Here is a 21,911-nt window from a genome sequence, read left to right as displayed (position 1 = left end):
TCCTTTAGATTTCTACTTTTCAATGTTCTAATGCATGCAGGATGACAGTAAATAATTATAAGGCTAGAAGCTGAAAATGCACTGTAGAAAATGCAAAGAATAAGCTACTTGTACTGCAACAAAACATTTAATGTTTTGAAAGTTAAACATAAAACCTTAAAGAAATAGATATTTTAACTTAACCTTTCCTAGGAAAAAAAATCAGGTGTAAGATTGTTCCAATGGGAAGGAAAAAAAACAACCATGGTGCAGGTTTAGTGTTCTGTGCATCACAGAAGAAAATTGCAAATGCACACAGAAAGCTTTAGGGGATTTAGACTTTTGAGGATTTGGGCACAATCTCATCCAGAGCTTCAACTTTCAGTTCAGTGCTAACAGAAAAGAAATGGAAGGAAATATTCCTGCACACTTTCTGTCTCTGTCCCTTCTACAGAAGGCACCATCTGATTTTTAGGCTCTGCTCCATGAGCATGGGACTGCCAGAACGTGGAGGAATGAGCAGTCTTGTTCGTTGCTCCTGAAGCTCTTTGACAAGACAGAACTGCTTCTGTTGCATGGAGGAGAGCAACGAGCTCCTGCTTTATGGTCCCTGAGGCTCCTCAGACCTGGTCAATGTCCACAGGTTCAACACGAGATCTGTGGGTCGATTTGATTTTCCCCAGTGCAGCTTCCTTCCCACAGCTTCCCATTGTCACTGTTCAGATCTCCTGTGAAACCTAATTAATAGCATTGCATAATCCCCCAGCAACATCACTGCTTCGGTTCTGCAGGTAACGAGGAGAAATCCAGGCTGGAAGGAATCCATCTGCTAAGCTGAGTGACCCTGCAGCTTTATTATTATTATTATGAAGAGGAGGGCTCATCTCTGGTTTCTAAAGTAAACATAGGAGGTATCTTGGCAGGGGAACGTGCAGCAGAGAGCTGGGATTGCTTTCCCAAATTCTTGGCTGCTTCCCTCACTGCATGTCAAAGCTGGTATCTTTGCCTAATAGTGATCGCCCCTCCGCGAGCTGATCACTATCTGGCAGCCTGTCTGTATTGCCCCAGCCACTTTCCGAAAGAAATCATTATGGCAGTGGTGCTTTGCAGAGGTCTGCAGATGTGCTCCTGGCCGATGCCTCCCTGCGAGAGTCCTTCTGCAGGAGGCTCCTGACCCCAAGCACTGAGGGGGAATTTTCCCTTTAACAGACAGGGAAAATGAGCCCACTGCTATGGTCATTGCTTGTCACCCAGCATTTGATTTCACCCTCCCAGTCAGAGATTTTGGGTTAGTTTCTCCCCTATCCACTTTCTCGCCTCTAAATCCTGCCCATCCTACACGCTTCCTCTCTCACCTGAGTTTCTTCCCCATTCATTCATCAGCCTGACCACTGCCAGCCTTCTTTCAGCCAGGCACTGAGTCACAAGTCCTGCTGGGAATTGACTAGGATGGAGAACAGTTATGTTTTTCTGAGTAATATCATGGCACCGTGTCTGCCGAGTCACTTGGAGAAGCTCTTTGAACTGTGGCTCCTGGTGTGTGAACACCAAACGCCAGCAAGTTTGGGAAGAAAGCTCAGCCCTCTGTGCCCAGATGCATTACAGAGAACCAGGCCAGGTCGGTTGCTTAGTCACTCAACAGATTGGAAGAGCTTTTCATTCAAATCACCCTTTTTTGACTGATAGATTTGGAGGCCCTTGGAGAGAGAGGCCTCCTTCTTAAGGGTCCAAGGAAGATGGCCAAGAAAAGCAAGCTATTTATGACTAGGATCACATTGCATATACACAGGGCTTTCCATCTCAGAAAAGATTATAAAACTTTGGTTTAATGTTGGGCTGTTGGCATCAACATAGACAGTTTGGGTGCTTTGTTTACCAGACCAAGAAAATTAAGATGCCTTATGACTGAAATGTCCCTGCCTGTTCCATTCACATCTGAATAAATTTGGGAAAATGAAGGTGATCCAGTACACTCATTTCAGCAGACAAGTTTTATCCACAAGCAGTGGTAGAAGTCAGTTCTGCAAAGTGAACAAAATCCTTCTCTTCTTTCTCTGCATGAGGTTTTATTACTCTTGCTATTCTTTCTGTTGCCAGAGAAGATCTTTGAGAGAGAATTTTTCTCTCTCAAAGTATATACAAATGCCAGGACATACACTGGCATTTTTCCTGTACCTTTGAGCGACTCATCAGTCTGTGCCTCCCTAATTTTACTGAGATCTAGCTGAAACATGTCAAAGAGCCATGAGGATTTTTTCCAATGCAAAATAGTTTCTTTGCAAAAAAAATAAAAAATAATAAATAATCAGAGGCTATGTTTCATGGCTAGAAATTCTGGAGTCTTGCAAGAGTTGAGTTGAGCTCTAAACCAGGGTTGACCTTCCCTTAGATTGGGGTGCTTGTCATGGCCTTCATGGTGTAGATTCTCTGTTATCTAACAATGGATTGTCTTTTGCTGCAGCCTTTTGAATATAGAGTTAAGGAAAATTCAGGTCTCTGCTTTCTGGTGTTTTCCATTTTGTCCTAAAAAGACAAATACAGACCTGGAAAGCTGCCATGTATTTTTTTGAGGAAAGAAGTGTCCAGCTCTCATGGCCCTTTCCCATGTATGTTTGGACCAAGATCCAGATCAGTATTCTCCTTAGTCCTAATTCTATCCTTTGTACAGAAATGGCCCTCAAAGAGAGTGTAAAGTGCACTCACACCTATGTTGTGACCTCGGAACTGCTGATTTCTGTATTGATCAGTTGTTGAGCTTGTCATTATTAGAGGTATTGAATGAAATGAGTCTTGTGACATTTTAGACCAAAGGAGGAACAGATTCTGTGATGAGTCCATCATGAACAGATGATAAGGAAGAGAAAGGAAGCACAACAAAAATTTATTGTGAAGTAGTTGTATGGAATTTTGATGGTTAGTACAACAAGACTAGCATCTAGATCTTTTCCAACAGAAATCAAAATATTTCGTTTAGTTTTAAGTTTTTGAGTATTTTAAAAGAAACATAAGAGCTTTTTACACGAAGTACAATTGTATGCAAACAAAACCCTATAAAAATGTTTTTAGAGAAGATCAGGAAAATGTAACTTCCTGAGCGCTTAGCAAATGTGACAAACTACATAGATGTGCTCAGAAGATTTCAGGGTTGTATTTTAAGTACATATGTTTTTATTGGGAAATGGATTCATTAAAAGAAAAAAAAAAAGAAAAAAGAAAAAAAATAAAAAAAGAAAAAAAAAGCACCCGGTTCTAACTGGCAGTCTCAGCAGAGTAGGTAAACTAGTCCAGGAGAGCCAGTCTTCTGCTCTTCCTCAGAACTTGGACACAGTGACTAGAAGTGACTATAAGAAGTGTCGAAATTCCTGATGCAACTGGGGCTCTTCTGTGGGTCTAAAAAGGAAGCAGTCCCTGAAATTGCTCAATCAAAACCTCAAATTTAGTATCGATAATTAAAGAAAAAAAAAAAAAGCACACTCAAGTGTAACAGAAAGTCCCTTACTCTATGCCTTGGTGCAGTAAAAGTGCTTAAACGTGTGCTCAGTTTTAAATATATGCTTAAATCCCATTGATTACAGTGTTAACTTGAAGCACAGACTAAAGTGCTTTTCTAAATCAAGGCTTCCTGGCATTTTCCTTAGCAGTATTTTATGACCAGAACAAAAAGTAGCTGTAGGATTCATTAGAGGGAGAAGGGAAAAGAGACAAAAAAAAAAAGAGAGAGAGAGAGAGAAAGAGAGGGAGAGTGCAAAAGGAAGGAAAAACAAAGAGGAGGAAACTTTATGGCTCCGTAAACAGCTGTAAGCAATGTCTCTGGTCGGGTCAGACCGGTCTGAGTTGACAAGGCAGTGTCTCCAATTATATAGCATGCTGTAGCCTGTAAAAATGAAATCAATTTGTTATTTTTCTGGGAGAACATTATAGCGTGAGTTCACACATTTGGTGAGCCTGATGACTCAGTTAAACCCAAAGAAGGAACTCGCAGACGTGTGCGTGTGTGCGCGCGCACAACTGGGCGAGGGTATGTGCGTGTGTGTTCACCGTGGCCAAATGCATATTCAAAAGGCATCTTTGGAGGAAAGGGTGAGAAATAAAAGTAACTCGGTGTATTAGAAAAGTGGATAGGACAGCAAAAATTGTGTTGTTCATATAGGGTTACCTAAACACCAGAATGACAGAGCTTTCCGTCCACGGTTCTCATTTCAAAATTGGCTTCATCACTAAGGAGTTTCAGGATAAAATTCCCCCAAGCACTTAAGCACTTAAGCAATTTGAAGTCCAAATCCAATCTTCACAAGCATCTGAGGTCTTTGAGCCCAGTCCTCCAAGGTATTTAGCACTGACATAGCCCAGAACAGACCTCAATTCAGGGGGATGAGCGTTAATGAGAGGTTTGAAACCACAACATATAATTTATATTGTTGATCATTTAAAAAAGGTTCAAGTTAGGATGCTTTGGGGGAGGGGGGAAACTCGGAGGGATGACTAGCCACACTCCTAATTACTACTGAAATTCATAGTAGGAGTCTAAATTTCCTTAAATACTGTAGGCATTTTTCAAGTATTTGCCTAATATGTTGCCTTCTCTCTTCCCTCCATTACTCTAATTTAGCACACCTGACCCAGAAAATCTGGTCTTTTTTTCATGTAAAACTTTATCCCAGTGCCCAGGATATATCAGTGTTACACTGGGTAGAAAGAGGCAGGTTCTCTTTCAGGCCAGCCAGTCATTGCATCGCAAACAGACACGCATACATACTTTCCATTTGTCATGAAACCCTGATAGGTTTTAGGCTGGGAGAAGTCTAGAAGTAAGGCAGCAAAGGTGTTTACATGAAACTTTAAATTACTCTTCTTTCATTTGCAAGTAACTGTTGTTCCTCATCCCAGGTAAATTTATCCATCAGCAATATCATTAGATGAGTTCATTGTAACCACGAGATTTACAGCTCTCATAAACTGCAGTGTAGGTGGCAGATTAAAATGTTAAGGCTTATACATCTCTAATACCCTGCACTGCAATCCTGGCAAATCTTTTGAGATAAACGGAGCTGGATGGAGGTAGATCTCAACAGGGAGACCTCCAGGGAGGAGCCCCAAATGTGGGATGTGTTGTGGAACCAATATCAGGGTCCCCATGTCCTGGAGCCAGGCCTGAAAACATGGTTTGAGGGGCCATTATTCTTCTGGATGGGTTGTTTTTCAGATGACATGTACAACAGAGGAGTTAATTGCCTAGGGTAATTAAAGAGTTCCTGAGACTTTTTGCAAGGAACTGGGTTGTTAATACTCGTATTCTCTCCCGTTCTCTTCTATTCTCTAGATCCTAAGGGAAGACAAAGTCAAAGAAACATCTCTTGCACTCAGAGTGGAAGGTGCTGAGTGTTGTGGTGTGCCTTAGTTCCTGTGGGAATTTACTGTCCTGGCCAAACCTCAACTCAGATAATTACACACAGCTTTCTTAGTATCCACTTGAAGTTGCCATTGAGTCTGCTATTTTCCAGTTCCAGACCCAAACTGTTGCTGCACATTATAAATAAGTTGTTGTGCTCCACATTAGAGATAGCTGCCATCTATCACTCAGCAAAGACTTGGTGTCCTCTTAACAGCCTTCCAGGCATTTCTGAGGTTCAGCAAAAATGGGTGAGATTCCTGGTCTCTAACTTTATCTTGCTAAAAACAAGGTGTCTAGTTTATGCTCATCACCCAAGCTTTTCCACAGCCAGTCCTGCCTCCTAGGCATCTCCAGTGATTCAGCCCACCTATCTGAGGTACCTATCTTAGGATGGGCTGAATTGCCCTCTGGAGGTGCTGATCTTGCTCTATGGACTCTAGTAGACAGCTAACTTGGCCGAGATGCCTAACTTTTAAATGGTCAAAGTCGGGTGAGATGAGTCCCACGCTTCAAGATCCTCTGATGAAAGGTGCAAGAGAAATACAATGCTGCATCATCATCACCATCATTATTATTAATGCAGGGTAAGGGTGAGGGAATTATTCATGGGAGAAAAGTTACCTCCATGCCTGCCTGTTTGCAGGATCAGACCCAGCTGTACAATTATGTACATACTTTCAGGGCTAGAACTGGAAAAAAAAATAATAAAATAAATATAGCTCTTGTGCTCTATTTAAGGATGAAAGAAGAGGTATAGTAACAACAGAAGTGAAAAAAACAGTTAATCCAGTAGTTTTCAGTCTTTTTCTTTCCAGACTGGAAAAAAATAAAAAATAAGAATATGGAAGGATAGACACGTGCACAGTGAATTTTAGCTGTCTAACAACCGGCTTAGGTTTCTTAGATCTTTCTGTGGACCTCTTAGGAATACTCTGTCAATATAAAGGTGCTCAGAGACCAGAAGGTGAAGACACCACTGAAATCAATGTTGCAGACATTCATAAATTTCTTTATTCATCTATGTCAAGGTGGTTTTCAAATTTGAAAATTTTAACCAAACATTTTAAAATAACGAAAATTAAAATTTTCATTATAATTCACATTTTTAATTGCTTGGGTCCAGAACTGTGTTCTTGCCTAGAAGAAAGTCCATCCAGGATGGAAATCCATCCAGGATGGAAATTAGCTAACAGAATTATTTCTTTTCCCATTTAAAATGATGAGGTTTGGCATCCTCCCTTCCTTGCTTTCCTATAAAATTTCTCCAGGCTTCATTTTCATTTTCTTAGAAAACTAGAATATTGATGGCTTAGTGTGAAAATATCTTAATTTTTAAGCAGATCTCTTAATTTTTTCTGTTTGTATGTGCACATGACCTTTGAGCTGGTGACTCACATCTCCAGAAGTGTTTTGCGGGAATTGGTGTATGCATTAGGAGTGGAAAAAAAGACATAGTAGGCTCAGCTACACCTCCTACACCTGGTCCCTGTCTCTGGTTGAGATGCTCTGGTGTATCCAACCCAGCTTCCAGCCACGCATATTGGAGGGCACTAGAGCTCTTCTGTCATGCTTGCCAGCCCTCTGTGGCATCCTGGGTTTGTGAGATCTGAATCAAGGCTGACTTACAGATCCTACCCCATGACTCTCTTGAATATTTGTGTGCCATTGGCCTTTCATTGGCAGTATTTTTTGGAAACTTCACAGCCTCCTAGTATCTCAGTCCTCAAAAATGCTTGAAGGCATATTCAGATGCATTAAGTTCGAGTTTCTCAGCCTTAGCAACATGTGGGGGATTATGGCTAGGGCACCACTGTGGGCCTAATTCTGATGCTGTAGGATGGAGTAAGGGCTGTGCCCAATCACCACCTGCAAGCAGATTTTCTGTGAGCCCTTCTTGCTTAGTACCAAATGTGAGACAATGTGCTGGGTTTTCTTTACAGCTTAACAGGACCTATGAATACCTCTCCCACCACCTTCTTCATTTCAATCTTTTAGCCTCATGATGCTGAGTGCATTGCAAATATTCATTGTTTTAAACAGAAAGCTTTGTACAACCTTTCCCCTTCTTCCCGGTGTGGCTGAGATTCACCTCCAAATCATTAGATGTGGTGCCATGGGGTGTTAGCAAAAATGAGGGAGAAAGGAAAAGAGGCTGAGGTGAATCTCTGGAAATCTGAATGGATTATGAGAAAGGATTTGGAGGAGGCATGACCTCCTGCTGTTAGGAGAGCCCATGCAAAGGGAGCAGGGTGGAAGAAAACCTAGGGCATCTGCAAGTGAACATAAATCCCTGCTAGTATAAGGCGATGGACATTTTTTATATAATTTCTGCACTGGGACTGGCTGCCACCTGGGATCTGTGTAAGACAAAAGGAGCAGTGTCATTGCTGGTGCTCAGTTCTCAGTATTCAGGGGGAGTTAAGTGCTCTCTGGATCTTACGTTGGGTCACTGCACAGACATTACACTCTTGCTGTACAGCATTAATAAACACAGTTATTTTACCTATGACGGGAACCCCAGAAGGACCTCCACTAAGGAAGCTCTCAGCAGCACTTGGAGCCAGCAAAAGGCCTCTCCAAGGTGAATAGCAAAACAGAGCTCCTACAGAATTCAAGAATAACAGAATTCAGGAAGAGGCAAGTAAATGTACGTGCCTCTACATGCTGCAACTGATGTTTCAAGGACTTTTGACAGCCAATACTGAGAAGGTAGTGACCTTGAAAACTCGGTAAAGTGGTGCTGTACAGCAAGGTCATCCAGAACTGAAGCCTTCTCCTTTTTCCTGAAGAACCTATGAGAATATATTTCCTGCATATTTCTTCCTCATAAACTGGATGGGGTGTCCATTCCAAGAGGGAGGGTACATGTAATTTATTAAGAAGGTGCCTGGGTACTTATCTACAACCGCTCTGCTGAAGGAGCAGATAGATTGAGATAAGGGAAATGAAGAGCTCTCTAGGTGTGTTGGCAAAGAAAAATGCTCACTGAAGGTTGAATTAAACACTTCAGGGCATGCAAAGCTTAAAGATAAGCGAAGAACTTTGGCTGTGGACATACAGAATAGTGTTTTCATGGCTCCTCCTGAGCTAATGGCAAGAGAAAGCAAATTGGTTTGAAAAAAAATGTCTCTGACCCTTTCCCTTGGGTCAAACTTAAGCAGGTCCTGTTCTGGGGATGAGCTTTTTTCTAAAACTGGGTGCTTCATGAATTCTTCAGTAATAAAAAAAAAACAGGTCAGTGTCAATGCATTCAGAAAGCGTTGGTGCTTAAGAAATTTGATGATAACTGGTTAGACCACAATATTCACCACTTGGCCCATTTCTTGACATGGCATTTTCAAGATAACCACCACGTGGAAAACAGTTCAGAAGCAAATCGCAGGAGAGTGGAAAATGCAAAAGACAGATTTGATCATTGGAAACAATGAGAAGAATCAACAATGAGAGCTACCAGAATGTTGAGTAACACTGAAATGAGATTCTGATCTTCATAGGCTTTCCCAGTCTTTTCTAAAAGTTTTAGTTGTGGTTTTTTTTTGTTGTTTTTTTTTTGTTTGTTTGTTTGTTTGACGGTGTTGGTGGTGGTGGTGGATTTTTTGTTTGTTTCTTTGTTTGGGGTGGGTGGAGTGGAAAGTTCATAAGGTCCATATCTCATGATCAATAAAAATGACAGGAAGCTGAAAGAATGTAGCTCTCCTAACAAAGAACTGACCATAGAGAGGGAGAAAGTGTTTACATCTGGATGCTGGTAGCAAAGTAGAGACCAAAAGGGGGTGCTCCGATTGATGTTATCATACTCCAGAGTCTGCAAGTGAGCTAGGACAAGGACAATACTTAGCTGTGCGGAGACACTGCACATGGAGGGATGTTGAGATTCCACCCTGTATCTTCAGCTGGAAATGAAGTGACTACACACTCCTCCATGAAATGCCAAATTTACATTTCACTGTCTCAGTGCCTGATGACGCCTTGAGAACAAGACTCTTGCTAGAGATTGTCTTTTGCAGATTAAACTTTCCAGACTGTAACACAGATCAAAGCAAGGTGTGACTGTTTCCCTACTGTATTGAGAAGGGAGCAGTGTGAAAAGCAATTAAAAGTATTTCTACATGTTTTTATTTTTTTTAATCTTAGATGATCTTCCCAGCAACGGAAACGAATAGTTGAGGGCACCAACCTATAAACTCCTCTTCCTGTAACTGGTGTTTTCACTGTACCACTGCAGTAACTTCCCAAAAATGTAGAGAGAGGAATGAGTTTGGATGTTCACATAAATTCAAGTTTAGTTGGAAACCTAACGTTTCATCCAGGTCCTGTTGAAATAGCTGAAGAATGTCCTTCTGGCTTCACAACATGACATATGGAGCCAACAACAGGTTGATTCTATCTCAGTGGATATATTGTCTTTGTTAAGAACTGAATGAGGCACTTACAAAAGCTTTGGGAAGGTTATTGGTGACTTTGGTTGATGTGGGAACAAGCTTTATAGATATTTTAACCAAAGTTAACCTTAGGCACTGGAAGCAGCCATCCTAGACTCTCCATAGTCAGTGGAGGAATTACTCTCTCAAAGATGAATCAGACCAACTAAGCTTATGCTCTTCTCTGGAGGCTGTAAGCTTCAGTGAAAACATGTTTCTCCCCAGTGTTTATAGAGATAAGGAGCATGTATCTTTTGAGTTTAAAGTGTCTAAATTTAGCTTCTGGAAATACTTCATCTCACAGGTGTTTGGGGACTGAATGGGGTTTGATTTGGAGATGTAGCACTCTAAAACTCCATATGCTCAACAAGGCTACAGAGGGAACACACCAACCAAATCCTATGAATCCTGAAACAATGTTTTAGAAGGTGTCTTTAGTCCAGGAACTATGATCCAGTGTTTCGTATGTAGCTTAACAGTGAAATGAAAATGTACACAGCAAAGTCACAGTGAAAACACCTGGCATGGGCTCCACTTCACTGGTGTTTTTAGGCCACTAGTTGTTCCCTGAATTAATCAAAAGCTCAAGAAAATCCCCATCAAGCCACAAAGATAGGGAAAACTAGTTAGCTCAGTCCTTTCCTTGGTCTGCTCTTGACCACTCCTGCAAGAACATGTCTTCGTCCTACAGCTTAGCTCTTTGCATGGACTTCAACACAGCTCTTAGCTTTCCTGGGCTGGACTTTTTCAAGGAACTTAGCCATCCCATATGTTAGCTATCATGATTCATCTGGAGATTCTTACAGTGCAGACATATCCCACTCAGCCAGTCACCCAGGGTGTCTTGATAGTCTAGTCAACACAGTCAATGTGTTGGCAAGGCCATGATTCACCTCATCCTAAGCAGACATCTAAAATGGGGCAGATGAATTGTGCCCTAGAAGTGCTGGTTTCCCTCCACTAACTGATTACTAAAGCAGCCCGGGGTGTGTAGATCAGATGGAGATGTCCATGCTGTGACATAAGAAGGTAGGTGAGATGAACACAATTCCTAGTCCATGTAAGCTGCCTTCCTTACCCTTTTAACTTGCTGGAAAAAGACAGGCACTTCTGGATGGCAGTTCATACTTGTCTCATACTCCAGTCCTGGGGTAGGAAGAACTGTCAATGCTAGGTGAGATTAATCTTCTGCTAATAATGCAGCTGAGGTGGAAAGAGGCACCTAAATTTAGGAAATCGGTTGAAAATCCTTTACTTTCTCAGGCAACTCCTGCCTTGTCCATCTAAATTTAATTTACTCGGCAATGTCTTGGAGGCCTCCATCTTGGCCAGGCTGATTATCTTAGTGCCAGAGTCTTACCTAGGGAAATCTTTGGGATTGAGAAATGAATGTCATGACAGAGGGATATCTCACCTGCCTGGAAAGGACAAATTTCTGAAGCATAGTCTATTCACACTTGGCAAAGTTGCTGAGTTGAGCCTAAAATGCCTTGGTACCTGACAATCTAAATGTCCACTTCCTTTTCACCTCTATCTTCTCTTGACTGGGTACCCACTAGGATGGCATCTTACTGACTGCAAATACTCTTCTCCCGTATAAAGGACAGACAATGTCAAACAATTTTTATCCAAGTCTGGAAAAGCTATAATGTCAAGCTAATTTTCTTGTGAACCCCCAAAACGAAATATTTTTGTAATATTTTATTTTATTTATTTTATTTTATTTATTTTATTTAGAGCAACAGAGAGTGGAGACATATTCCCTGTCTGCCTGTTGATAATACAAACACACCAGGCTGTTCCCAAATGAAAACCACATAGCAAAAACGAATGTAAACAGAAATACACACTGCCCAGGCAGGTTTCTGTTTGTCATTAATTCCAAGCAGAAAAGTCAATCAAGAGATTTAATTAGAAGAAAAGGAAATTATACTGTAAAAATCCCTTCACTTTTAGTAATCAAGGTTATTATTAGAAGCACCAGTAAAAACACTTTAAAAATCTATCTAATTAGCTACATATCTGCTGATCTCTCTGCATAGCTGACTTGTTTGTCTCGAAGGCTTCAACCAACAAAATGGTTCATGGACACTCCTTTCAGCAGGCTTCCATTTGGCTCAGCACAGAAGCTGCACTCAAGCTGTTGTTGTGGTTGTTGTTTTCAATTTTCATTTTAATCTCCACATTTTAACCAAAACAATTCACAGACTGATGGTCAAAGTAGGATCTCCATATCCTTGTGTCAGTACAGCAAAGCTGGCATTGTTTTGTGAAAATACAACCCTGCTTTTGAAGTTTCCCGGATTAAAATTGGTGCGAGAGTAAAGTGAAAATCTGCTAAACTAATATCCAGAAAGACACTGGCAGTTATTTGAATAATTTATTTGTTAAACACTTCAAACTGATTAGAAAGCCCCACCATAAATCTTTGCAAAGCACATGCCCAAATGAAGCAGGTGTTACTGGAAATACTTTACTAAGGAGTACAAAATCTTTCCCAGACCATATTTTTAGGGAGGTTACCAATACGCCAGCCATGGCACCAAACTTGCACGCACACTTGCATGAATGTCTCTACTGACATGAGCCCCTTTTTTCACACGGGGGAATAACATTGATATTGGACCCTTATTAAGCCATGGGAGTGTTTTTTTCTCAGCTTACCTTCATTCCATTGGGTCTACATTTCCATTCCCATTTCCCTATAGCACAGGAAATTTAGCTCCTTATGAAAATGTCATGGTGTAGTGAGTTTATGTAGCGCTCCCATGGCATTTAGCTCAGAGTCAGGTTTTTAAAGTTTTCGTGGTCCAATCTGCTCAAATTTTTACATTCAGTTTCAGTGCACACAAGCTACCTGATAAGGTTCAAACATACAGGGCACACTGATGAACTGTGTGATCATCAGTTTTTCGTGTTTCCCTTCCAAAGACCTGGAGCGTGGTATCTTCTACAGTTTGTGTTATTACCTTGTGTAGCTCTGAAAGTGCTTTTGACTCTCTAATCCCTGGGCTTCTGCAGCTGCCCAAATTTCCTGTAAAACCCACCTGCTGTTGTACATGTACATGTGGCTCTCAAAGAAAGAAATATGGTTTGATCTGCTGGTTGCAAAAGAAACTAACTGTATGAGATGAGAATCTTTGGGAAGAAGCTCAATGATAACTTTGAGAGGATGAAGGAATGGGAAGGAAGATAAGAAAGGTAGAGTTTCTTGCCCTGTTGGACCTATAGAGAACCTCAGCAGAGAGATTATGTTGTTTTGGAGAGAAGACAGTGGAAAGGACGTCTTCAGGAGAGGGGAATGCACAGAGGAACTGAAAATATTGGTTTTCTCTTCCCATTCTTGGATTCAGGTAAAAAGGTGAAAGCCAGTCTGACAGCATCTCTTTTTCCTTGTGCTTTTTCCAGGTCCTTGGCAATTGGTCACCAGTATTCCTCCCTGGGGACTCAGCCCATCCTCTGCGGGAGCATCCCAGGACTGGTCCCCAAGCAGCTACGCTTCTGTCGGAACTATGTGGAGATCATGCCCAGCGTAGCAGAAGGGGTGAAGATTGGGATCCAGGAGTGCCAGCACCAATTTCGAGGGAGGAGGTGGAACTGCACAACTGTCAATGACAGCCTAGCCATCTTCGGGCCCGTGCTAGATAAAGGTGAGCCTGGTGCTATGGGTTTTGTGACAGCAGTGTCCATGGTGGAGTAGCAGCAAAAAATTTTGAGAAACCTGCTGCGAACTTGTTTACGTGTGATCAATTTCCATGTAAAACACATGCCCAAATGCCTGTCCTTTTCTGACCCCATGGCACTTCATGCCACTTTCGCATCTCTCCCAGTGATTGCAGAGGGGAAATGATGGGCTGCATGGCAGCGTCTGAATGCAGTCCCTTTGGGGATGGTTCCTAAGGGTGTGACTTATCAGACACCTTCAGTGTTGGTGCTGTAATGGGATACAATGAAGTTCAAAGGCCTGCAGAAATCTTACTGCTAATGGTTCTGCTTTCATTGGTTTTGAACATGGCAAATTAAGACAGTACAGTAATTCAGGCAGCTAATTCTGACCCAGCTCCCCCTGATATAAGCTCCAGCTGATGTAAGTGGGAACTATTAGAAATATTTTATCCTAACTTGCTGAATTGCTGGGTCAGGCTCTGTCTTTCCCTTGAGCACAAAGGGGTTTGTCCACGAGGCAGACTTGCTTTGCATTTGGGTCCTGCTGAGATGGTAAATCCAGTTGCCCTGTGCAGAGCTACAGAGGAATAGGAGAGCACCAGAAGAGGAATGGAAAACCTTCCCCCTTTTTTTTTTTTTTTTCCCCCTTTTCCTCTCTTCTCTTGGTTTAGCAAAACGGAAACAGTTATATATTCCTGATAGTCTGGCAGTTGGAATTACTTTCTCTGGAATAACAGGCAGCACTATTTGATCTTGTATAAGGAGAGGAGGGAGCATCCTGGATATGTTTCAGGGAACCCTTCTGATCCAGTGTATGTAGCTCTTCATCTCAGGGTACGTCCTTCCAGGATTCGCTGTCAGGAAAGAGGGGATTTTACAGGCTTTCATTTGTTTTTCCCCTGCTGTGTGACTCAGAAGAGGCTCGGGCATTTCTTCCTGCGTGGATTTTTAAAAATACGCCAGAGAGCATGGCGGCAGCCAGCAGAGAACAAAGCCTTGATTTGTATCATGGCGGGGCCTCCACCAGCCAGAACAGGCATCTCACACGCACCCAGCAGAGGTGATTTCAGCCCTGGGTGGGTACCGTTACCCCGCTAGGAGCTGAGGCTCTGCGCTTATGCTGGTGTCACCATCAGGGTTTATCAGGGAGAGATCATCCCAAAACAATTACACCTGTAAGAGCCGCAGTGTGCTGCACTTACAGCCATATCAAGGTGTCATATCACAATTTTTGGCATGTAATTAAAGTACCTATTCTGGGTGCATCACTCCCGGGTGACTATAGCGTTTGAATTAGGCCAGCACAGCAAAACATTTTTCCCATCGGCAACTTGCCCAAGGTAACTCGCCCAAGAGCGTCCACTGGGCGCAGGGAGTAAGTGAACCAGATAAATCAATGCCTTTGCTTTGTCACAAGGCTGGATCTCCTCAAGGACACGTGGATCTCCTCGCACTACAGAAGCTCTTGGATTAGATACTTGGTGTCTCCTGTAGCAATGACAGCAGGAGGAAAGAGATCTTCACCTCCTGGCTGACCAAAGGGGCCCCGATCCCACAAGCCTTATCTCACAACCATGTCAACATGAATGGTCTGTCCCTGCTTGAGACTGCAGGCTTTCAGTAGCCAGGCTCAAAGAGGGAGAGAAGGCTGGGACGATTTCATAACTGAAGAATGTTGTTCCTTGAGGGAGAATCAAACCACCCTTCAGTTTTGCTTCACCTACAGCAGGAGGGGGGAGAAAAAACAGCTCAGTCACATTCTTGTGCGGCAGATCCCCCAGGGTAGGAACATATTTGAGCTCCTACCCAGAAAGAGAGAAGGAGAAAAAAGAAAAAGAGAAAGAGAGAGAGAAAGAGAGAAAGAGAGAAAGAGAGAAAGAGAGAAAGAGAGAAAGAGAGAAAGAGAGGAAGAGAGGAAGAGAGGAAGAGAGGAAGAAGAAGAAAGAGAAAGGGAGAAAGAAAGGGAGAGAGAGAAAGAGAGAGAGAAAGAGAAAGAGAGAAAGAAAAAAAAGAAAGAGAGAGAAGGAGAGAAGGAGAGAAAGAGAGAAAGAAAGAAAGAGAGAGAGAAAGAGAGAGGAAGGAAGGAAGGAAGGAAGGAAGGAAGGAAGGAAGGAAGGAAGGAAGGAAGGAAGGAAGGAAGGAAGGAAAAGAAAGAAAGAGAAAGAAAGAAAGAAAAAGAAAGAAAGAAAGAAAGAAAGAAAGAAAGAAAGAAAGAAAGAAAGAAAGAAAGAAAGAAAGAAAGAAAGAAAGAAAGAAAAAGGAAAGAAAGAAAGAGGAAAGAAAGAAAGAAAGAAAGAAAGAAAGAAAGAAAGAAAGAAAGAAAGAAAGAAAGAAAGAGAAAGAAAGAAAGAAAGAAAGAAAGAAAGAAAGAAAGAAAGAAAGAAAGAGAAAGAAAGAAAGAAAGAAAGAAAGAAAGAAAGAAAGAAAGAAAGAAAGAAAGAAAAGAGAAAGAAAGAAAGAAAGAAAGAAAGAAAGAAAGAAAGAAAGAAAGAAAGAAAGAAGGAAAGAAGGAAAGAAAGAAAGAAGGAAAGAAAGAAAAGAAAAACTCTGTATTGTGCCCTGAATTTTAAGTCACCCAAGATCCAACTTCAGCCTCTCATCTCTGTCAATAGGGGCCCTGTCTTCCCTCAGCACACACCAGCGTAGTCACTAAAGCAATTCCCTTTTGCCTTGCACGACTATCTGGACTTTTTGATTGAAAAGGATTGATTTTAATGCCTTCAGGAAATACTTCCTAGGCCCAAATCTCTCTGAGGCTGCCTCACTGTCTGGGCTGCCCGTGTTGCTTTGGCATCTCATTGCTAATTCAGGGCTAGGCTCGCGCTGTGATTCAGCCGTGCCAAGCTGTCACCAGACCAGGCCCCTTAAGAGCCATATTCTGATATCTCATCTGGAACCGGACTCTTTTTTCCTCACAAGCCTGTCTGTGGAAAGAAATCCCATCTGTATTAGTCATAACTATGTATACATATATGTATTATATAGGTAGTATATATATATCTTATAGTATATATATATAGTAGTATATATAGTATATAAATATATGAGTCTTCCTTGTAACATGGAATATGGAATGGAAAATCAAATGGAATGGAAAATGGAATACTATATATCTTATAGTGTATATATATAGTGTATATATATACTATATATAATATATATATATACAGTAGTATACATAGTGTGTATATATATATATATGGGCCTTCCTTGTAAAATGCTATGAAATAGGTGTCTCAGGTACCCTAAGTTGTTGGGAATTCAAAGACCAGCATGTCTTTATAGGAAGAGAAGTGAGCCTGATCTCCCTCCTACCTAAGCCGATCTGTCTGTCTATCAAACATATATAAGGGGCCACAGTTCACGTTGCTTCTGGTCTCCCAGAAGTTCAAATCTCAGCTACTGTGGAGACAAAAGCACTTGAAATTTTCTAACAGAATGAATTATACAGGAAAAAAAATATGTTCTTATTTATTTCTTTGGGGCTCATAATGTTTTTTCATCTGTATTGTGTGAAGTAGTGGAGCAGAGTGTGGCCACAGCCATGCGATATTAAGAGATCACATTAGCCACAGCTCATGCCCAGCTGCTTACCTGGGTGGCAGTTTGTAAGGTAGTTTCCATATCTTTCAGTTCCCTAAAGATCAAGGAAAGATTTTTAAGTTGTCTTTAAAAATATACAGGATAAGATTCTGGAGGATGTAGTCGAGAGACATGCCTTCACCAATAACAGAAAGTGAACTGCGCAACCCAGAAGGAGTTTTCCATCTCAAAACTAAGTGGCTATTAGGAGTTGTGTCATTTGCCACATTTTTAACATTTATGGACTAAAGACAAGTTGTGGTGCATTTTCTAGCCTCTCCGCACAGTGAGAGCTCTCTTTGAAACTCCTCTGGGCAGAAATATGAACCAATCTCAAGAGAGCTAACACAATAAAAGCTTATCGTAGCCCTGTCTCTTTAAAGGACCTCGGCACATAATTAAGTCAAAATAAAAGTTTCCTCCCTCTCCTCCTCCTTTCAATAAAAGTAAATTACCTCAAACTATTTAAGCCCCCCAGTTCGTTTAAATTTAAAAAGGGAGCCCTTGTCTATCTATTTCTTTCACTCACTCCCACCTCCTTCTGCTAAAGACTGGCTGGGGCTCTAAACCTGCCAGTTGGGCTGAGAAATGGTTAATCGTCGTTGTGGAGGAGCAGCTTTTAATGAACTATTGAAGAATGATACATTGATGGAGTAATGGGAGTTTAAGTCGCTCTGTAATGAAACAGGTTCTCAGCGCGGACCCATTGTGGTGTAAATACGGCACGTCTCTCCCACTGTTTGGTCAGGGCTAAATAGCAGAGGCCAGAGGGGGGTCAGCTTATGGGGTCTCTGCTTTAGTTAATCAATCTGATTGGATTAGGGTCACTGCGATCCCTAATAATGTCAAAGGTTACGCCAAACTGGATTAAATGCTTTGTTGGGGAGGGCTCGGATTCTTTCAGCTTTCACCGACGGGGCTTGTTTATTAGAGTTTAACACTCATGCAACCTTTGGAAGCCACTCCGTCCCTTTTTTCGTACGTCGGGGCATTTGCCGGCATGCGATGGGGCTTGGATGAGCCAGGGCGTGTGGCTTTGTCAAGCGTCTGCGCCCGTCGGATGTGCCCTCTGAGGACATAAATCAAATTCCCTGCTGGACAAATGAGAGTCTAATAGGTGATGCGGAGGCTTGGGGACATAAATTAATTCTGGAAATAATTGTTGGCCATCACCCCTGCGAGAATGGAAATGACCAGAGCCACAAAACTGGTGGAGTGCCCAGGTTCATGCCCTCCTGGCATAGCCCCCTTCCTGCCCAGCAAAGAGACAGCCTTTTTGGTACAGCTCCTGCCTGAGCAGTTACCAGGATGGGTATGGCATGAAATACAGTGTATTTGAGACCACAGAATTGCTTTAGCTGGGTAGATATCTTGCCTTCCAGCACAAATCAAGGTGGGATGGGATGTCATCCAAGGCGACCATGAAGAATTGCTGTTACCTCTACTCATGATGTCCCTGCAGAGGACAAGGCCCTATAGATACAGCAGAGTGTCCTTCAGAAAACGATAGCAAATCATTTCCTTGAAGGACATCTGGCAAAGGAACGGGGCAGCAATAATAGCGTGTGATTGATACAGATATGAAATTACTGGATCCCAAATGCCTCTACTCTCCTTCCATTTCCCTCCTTCCCTTAGTAACACGTTCATTGAATGTTTAAGGCCTGTCAGGACCGTCAGACTATCCAAATTTCTTTCAGGATGCAGACTGGAGTATTTCACCTCAAGACTTCTGGAACGAAACCAAAATCTGAATTTGACTGGGACATCTCTTCCCAAAAGATGTCTTGTCTTGACATAACACCAAAAGATAGAGGATCTAGCACTCCTTTTAGTAGTTTCCTCATTTCATGTGCACTGCTACCCTGGCGTTGACAACCACTCACTATATTTTTCCTTGCTAGATTCAGGATAACTCTCCTAGAACAGGGCATTCTCTTTGTGATTTACACTTCGTAAACAGGTCAGTCATCAATATCCTGCTAAGCTAAACATGTTGCTTGGGAGAACTTCTGACGTTGCTCTCCACCACAAGAAATTAAAAGGTTGAAACTGAGGCCTGCAGAAGAGCCGTGAGTCAGCAAAGTTGGGTGCGTTATGTCAGACAGTGAGACAGGTCAAGGGAGTTCCATCTGATGCTGGGGTCCTCTGGGCATGATTCATTCGACTCTCTGTAGACATCTACAATGAAATTATTCACACCCTGAAGTTTCTACATCTCTCCATCAATCCAGGGAGGGAATCCAGGGAATCCGGCTCTCTGGTGAGAAGACTCCTGCTCCCATGGACCACATGAGGGGCAGAACAGGCGTTCGTCTAGCTCATTAGGGATGTGGGATTCAAGTCGCATCTAGTATTTTATGGGATGCTGGCTGCTGTTACCTTTGAAGCTAGGCTTAATTTGGATTCTTGATCTTCTGGAGATAAGCCCCATGTCTCTTCTCTCTCAAGAATGCCAAGATGTAGCTATGTTTATGTGTTCACTCTTTTGTCCCTGTTACTCCCTGTGGAGGAGACAGCTCAACTTGTGCCATGTGAGTTCTTCCCCAAGGTTTAGCAGGAACAGAACAAGACTTCTAAATTCAGTTATAATACCTTGGAGACACAAGTCTCCATATTTTTTTTTCTCGTTGTGTCGTAACAATACCACTCCACGGGCTCTCAGAGCTAATCTCATCTACCAAAGTTAGATGTCGAAGTCTGAGCTAGTCACCCCAGGCTCCCTTTGTAGTCAGTGGAGAGCAGTTGGTATCTCCAGAAAGCTATTCATCTGACCTATCTTAGACACCTATCTCAGGATAACATGAATCATACCAAGATGTTTATTTCTCTCCATTGACTATAGAGGGAGCCTAGGGCTACAGGCTCAGACTTCCATGTGCGCTTCTTAGAGGCCCACTTTTGGGGGCAAGTAGCTCCCACCCCTGCCTCTCTCCTGCTAGAAAGCAGTCCTGACATCCAGCCCGTGTTGGAGAGGCCATTTTAGTAATGTAAGAACATGGCACTGAAAAGGATCTCCTGGACCACTGAGTACAGGCAGTCCCTTGTTATTTCAGGCATAATCCCATCCCATAATGTCTTGCATGATTTAAAATTAAGATGTTTAGCAGACCTCATCATATTTTCCTGATGGCATTCTGGCATCTCAGTTGTCTCTGTGCCAAATACTTACCCCCCCCCCCACCTTCCCCTGCTCTAGATCAGACTTCTCCACTTCTGCAATAAAGTAAGGCATGAGCAGAAAGCCACAAGATACTGATCCATCCAGGAGGTTAGTTACATGTAGGAGGTACTCTCTGCTCTCTCATGAAACTCTTCCCAAGAGGATCTGATTTCCAACCACACCCCGTCTACCTCTCCGCTAATGGCAATTTGGGCAGCTGCCCTGGTATCAACAACGGAGATCTACAAACTCTACCCTGTAACTATGGGGAAGGAAACTGGAAGGATCAGGATTGAAAATGTGACTATGCAAGCTCCACTCAGCCATCAAGATGCATAAATACTGTAGGCCAGAGATTTGCCAGTGCTGCTGAGAAAAAGACTGGCAGCTCCTGGCTCAGGACAGAAGCATCAGTTGTGCTCAGTGTCAGTATAAATTGAGCGTGGAGCTGGGGATTACTTCAGGAGACGAGACAGTAATAAGTGCCAGTATATCATAGCACTGCCTGATCCCATGTTTCAGCCCACAGGTATAGAACAGCTCATATCCATGGCTGCAGCATTTCTGAACTGACTTTTCTCACTTGCTCAATAGCAGCAGCAGCTCTGGAGAGGAATTGGGTTTTAGGGAGGTCTGTATGGGCGGTAGTCAACCCTCTGGTTTGTAGCCCATGTCCATACTGGGAGATTAGCAGCTTCCACAGAGCCTTGGCAAGAATAAAGTTGCAATAAAAGCAAATGGAGATGCCAAGGGAACTTGCCAATGTGTTGGACTAACACAATGTGAAGGACTAATGAGGGCCTTTGGGAGCGGGATACCCATGACGTGGCCAAGGAGGTCCTTGTCTTACTGCTGGGGCTGCCGGTAGGGCCTGGTCAGCATCCGAAGGGATCACTTCAGCCTTTTGTGACTTGAGTGGTGTTCAAGGACAAGCACCGGGCAGCCATCTGGTACCACAGGATAGCACCCAGCAGACTACGGTTATCATCACGTCTGGCTGCATTTGTCTCTCCAACCCCAATGTGAATAGGTGAGCCAGCTGGAGACTGCCCTTGGTCTGTGTTCGGTGGGCTTAAGTGTAGTTAGGGTTTCTTAGCAAGAGGTCCTGACCTTATCACCTCTCCACCTGTGAAGTGATCCTGGGATAAAGATCTGGCTCTTGTGCCTCTGCAGAGCCCTCTGAGCCCATATAAACAGCTCCCTTCTGCAGCCAACAGACAGAGGCTGCAAACTTGGGAGAGCGCTGATGGTGAAACAGCAGCAACACCAGGAGCCAATCCTGTTTGCTCGCTGCGCTTCCTCCTACCTCCCACTCCACCAGCCTTCAGCTGTCAGCCCTGACATGGAGATTTTTTCTGGCGACTAAAACATTAGACGGGGGATCTGGGAGGGGAGCAGGAACAAGACAGCCTGTGGCTACAAAACCGGTGGCATCTCTCCCGGCGGCGGGAGGCACTGGAAACTTCTGCCTCAGGCGGCGTGCACAATGCGATGGGCTGGCAGCGAGCGGGCTGCGCAGTTATAGATTTATTTCCTCCCCCCTCCTTCCCCTTTCCCTGCTGGGTACATTGCATTCCCCAACTGGGCTCAGGCTGGTTGCAACAAGGAGCTCCCTCTGCCGCATCCCAGAGTGCCAAGTCCAAGCGTGGGAGCTAGTCCTAGACAAAAGGCAACAGTAGAGGGAGCTGATTAGCATCCCTTTGTCCTG

General features: G+C 43.0%; 1 protein-coding gene across 1 annotated transcript in view; it reads left to right on the top strand.

Annotated features, from left to right (window-relative positions):
• WNT3A (Wnt family member 3A) overlaps positions 1–21,911 on the top strand; it is a 95,035-nt gene that overhangs the window by 37,062 nt on the left and 36,062 nt on the right. The window contains exon 2 of the mRNA XM_083824702.1: positions 13,201–13,442. Coding sequence (XP_083680828.1) covers positions 13,201–13,442 — 242 coding nt within the window. The remainder of the gene's footprint in view (positions 1–13,200; positions 13,443–21,911) is intronic.

Source organism: Anser anser (assembly GCF_964211835.1).
Source record: "Anser anser genome assembly, chromosome: 2".
NCBI lineage: Eukaryota > Metazoa > Chordata > Aves > Anseriformes > Anatidae > Anser > Anser anser.
The sequence above is the reverse complement of the archived record's forward strand: the minus strand, read 5'-3'. Positions and strand labels throughout refer to the sequence as shown.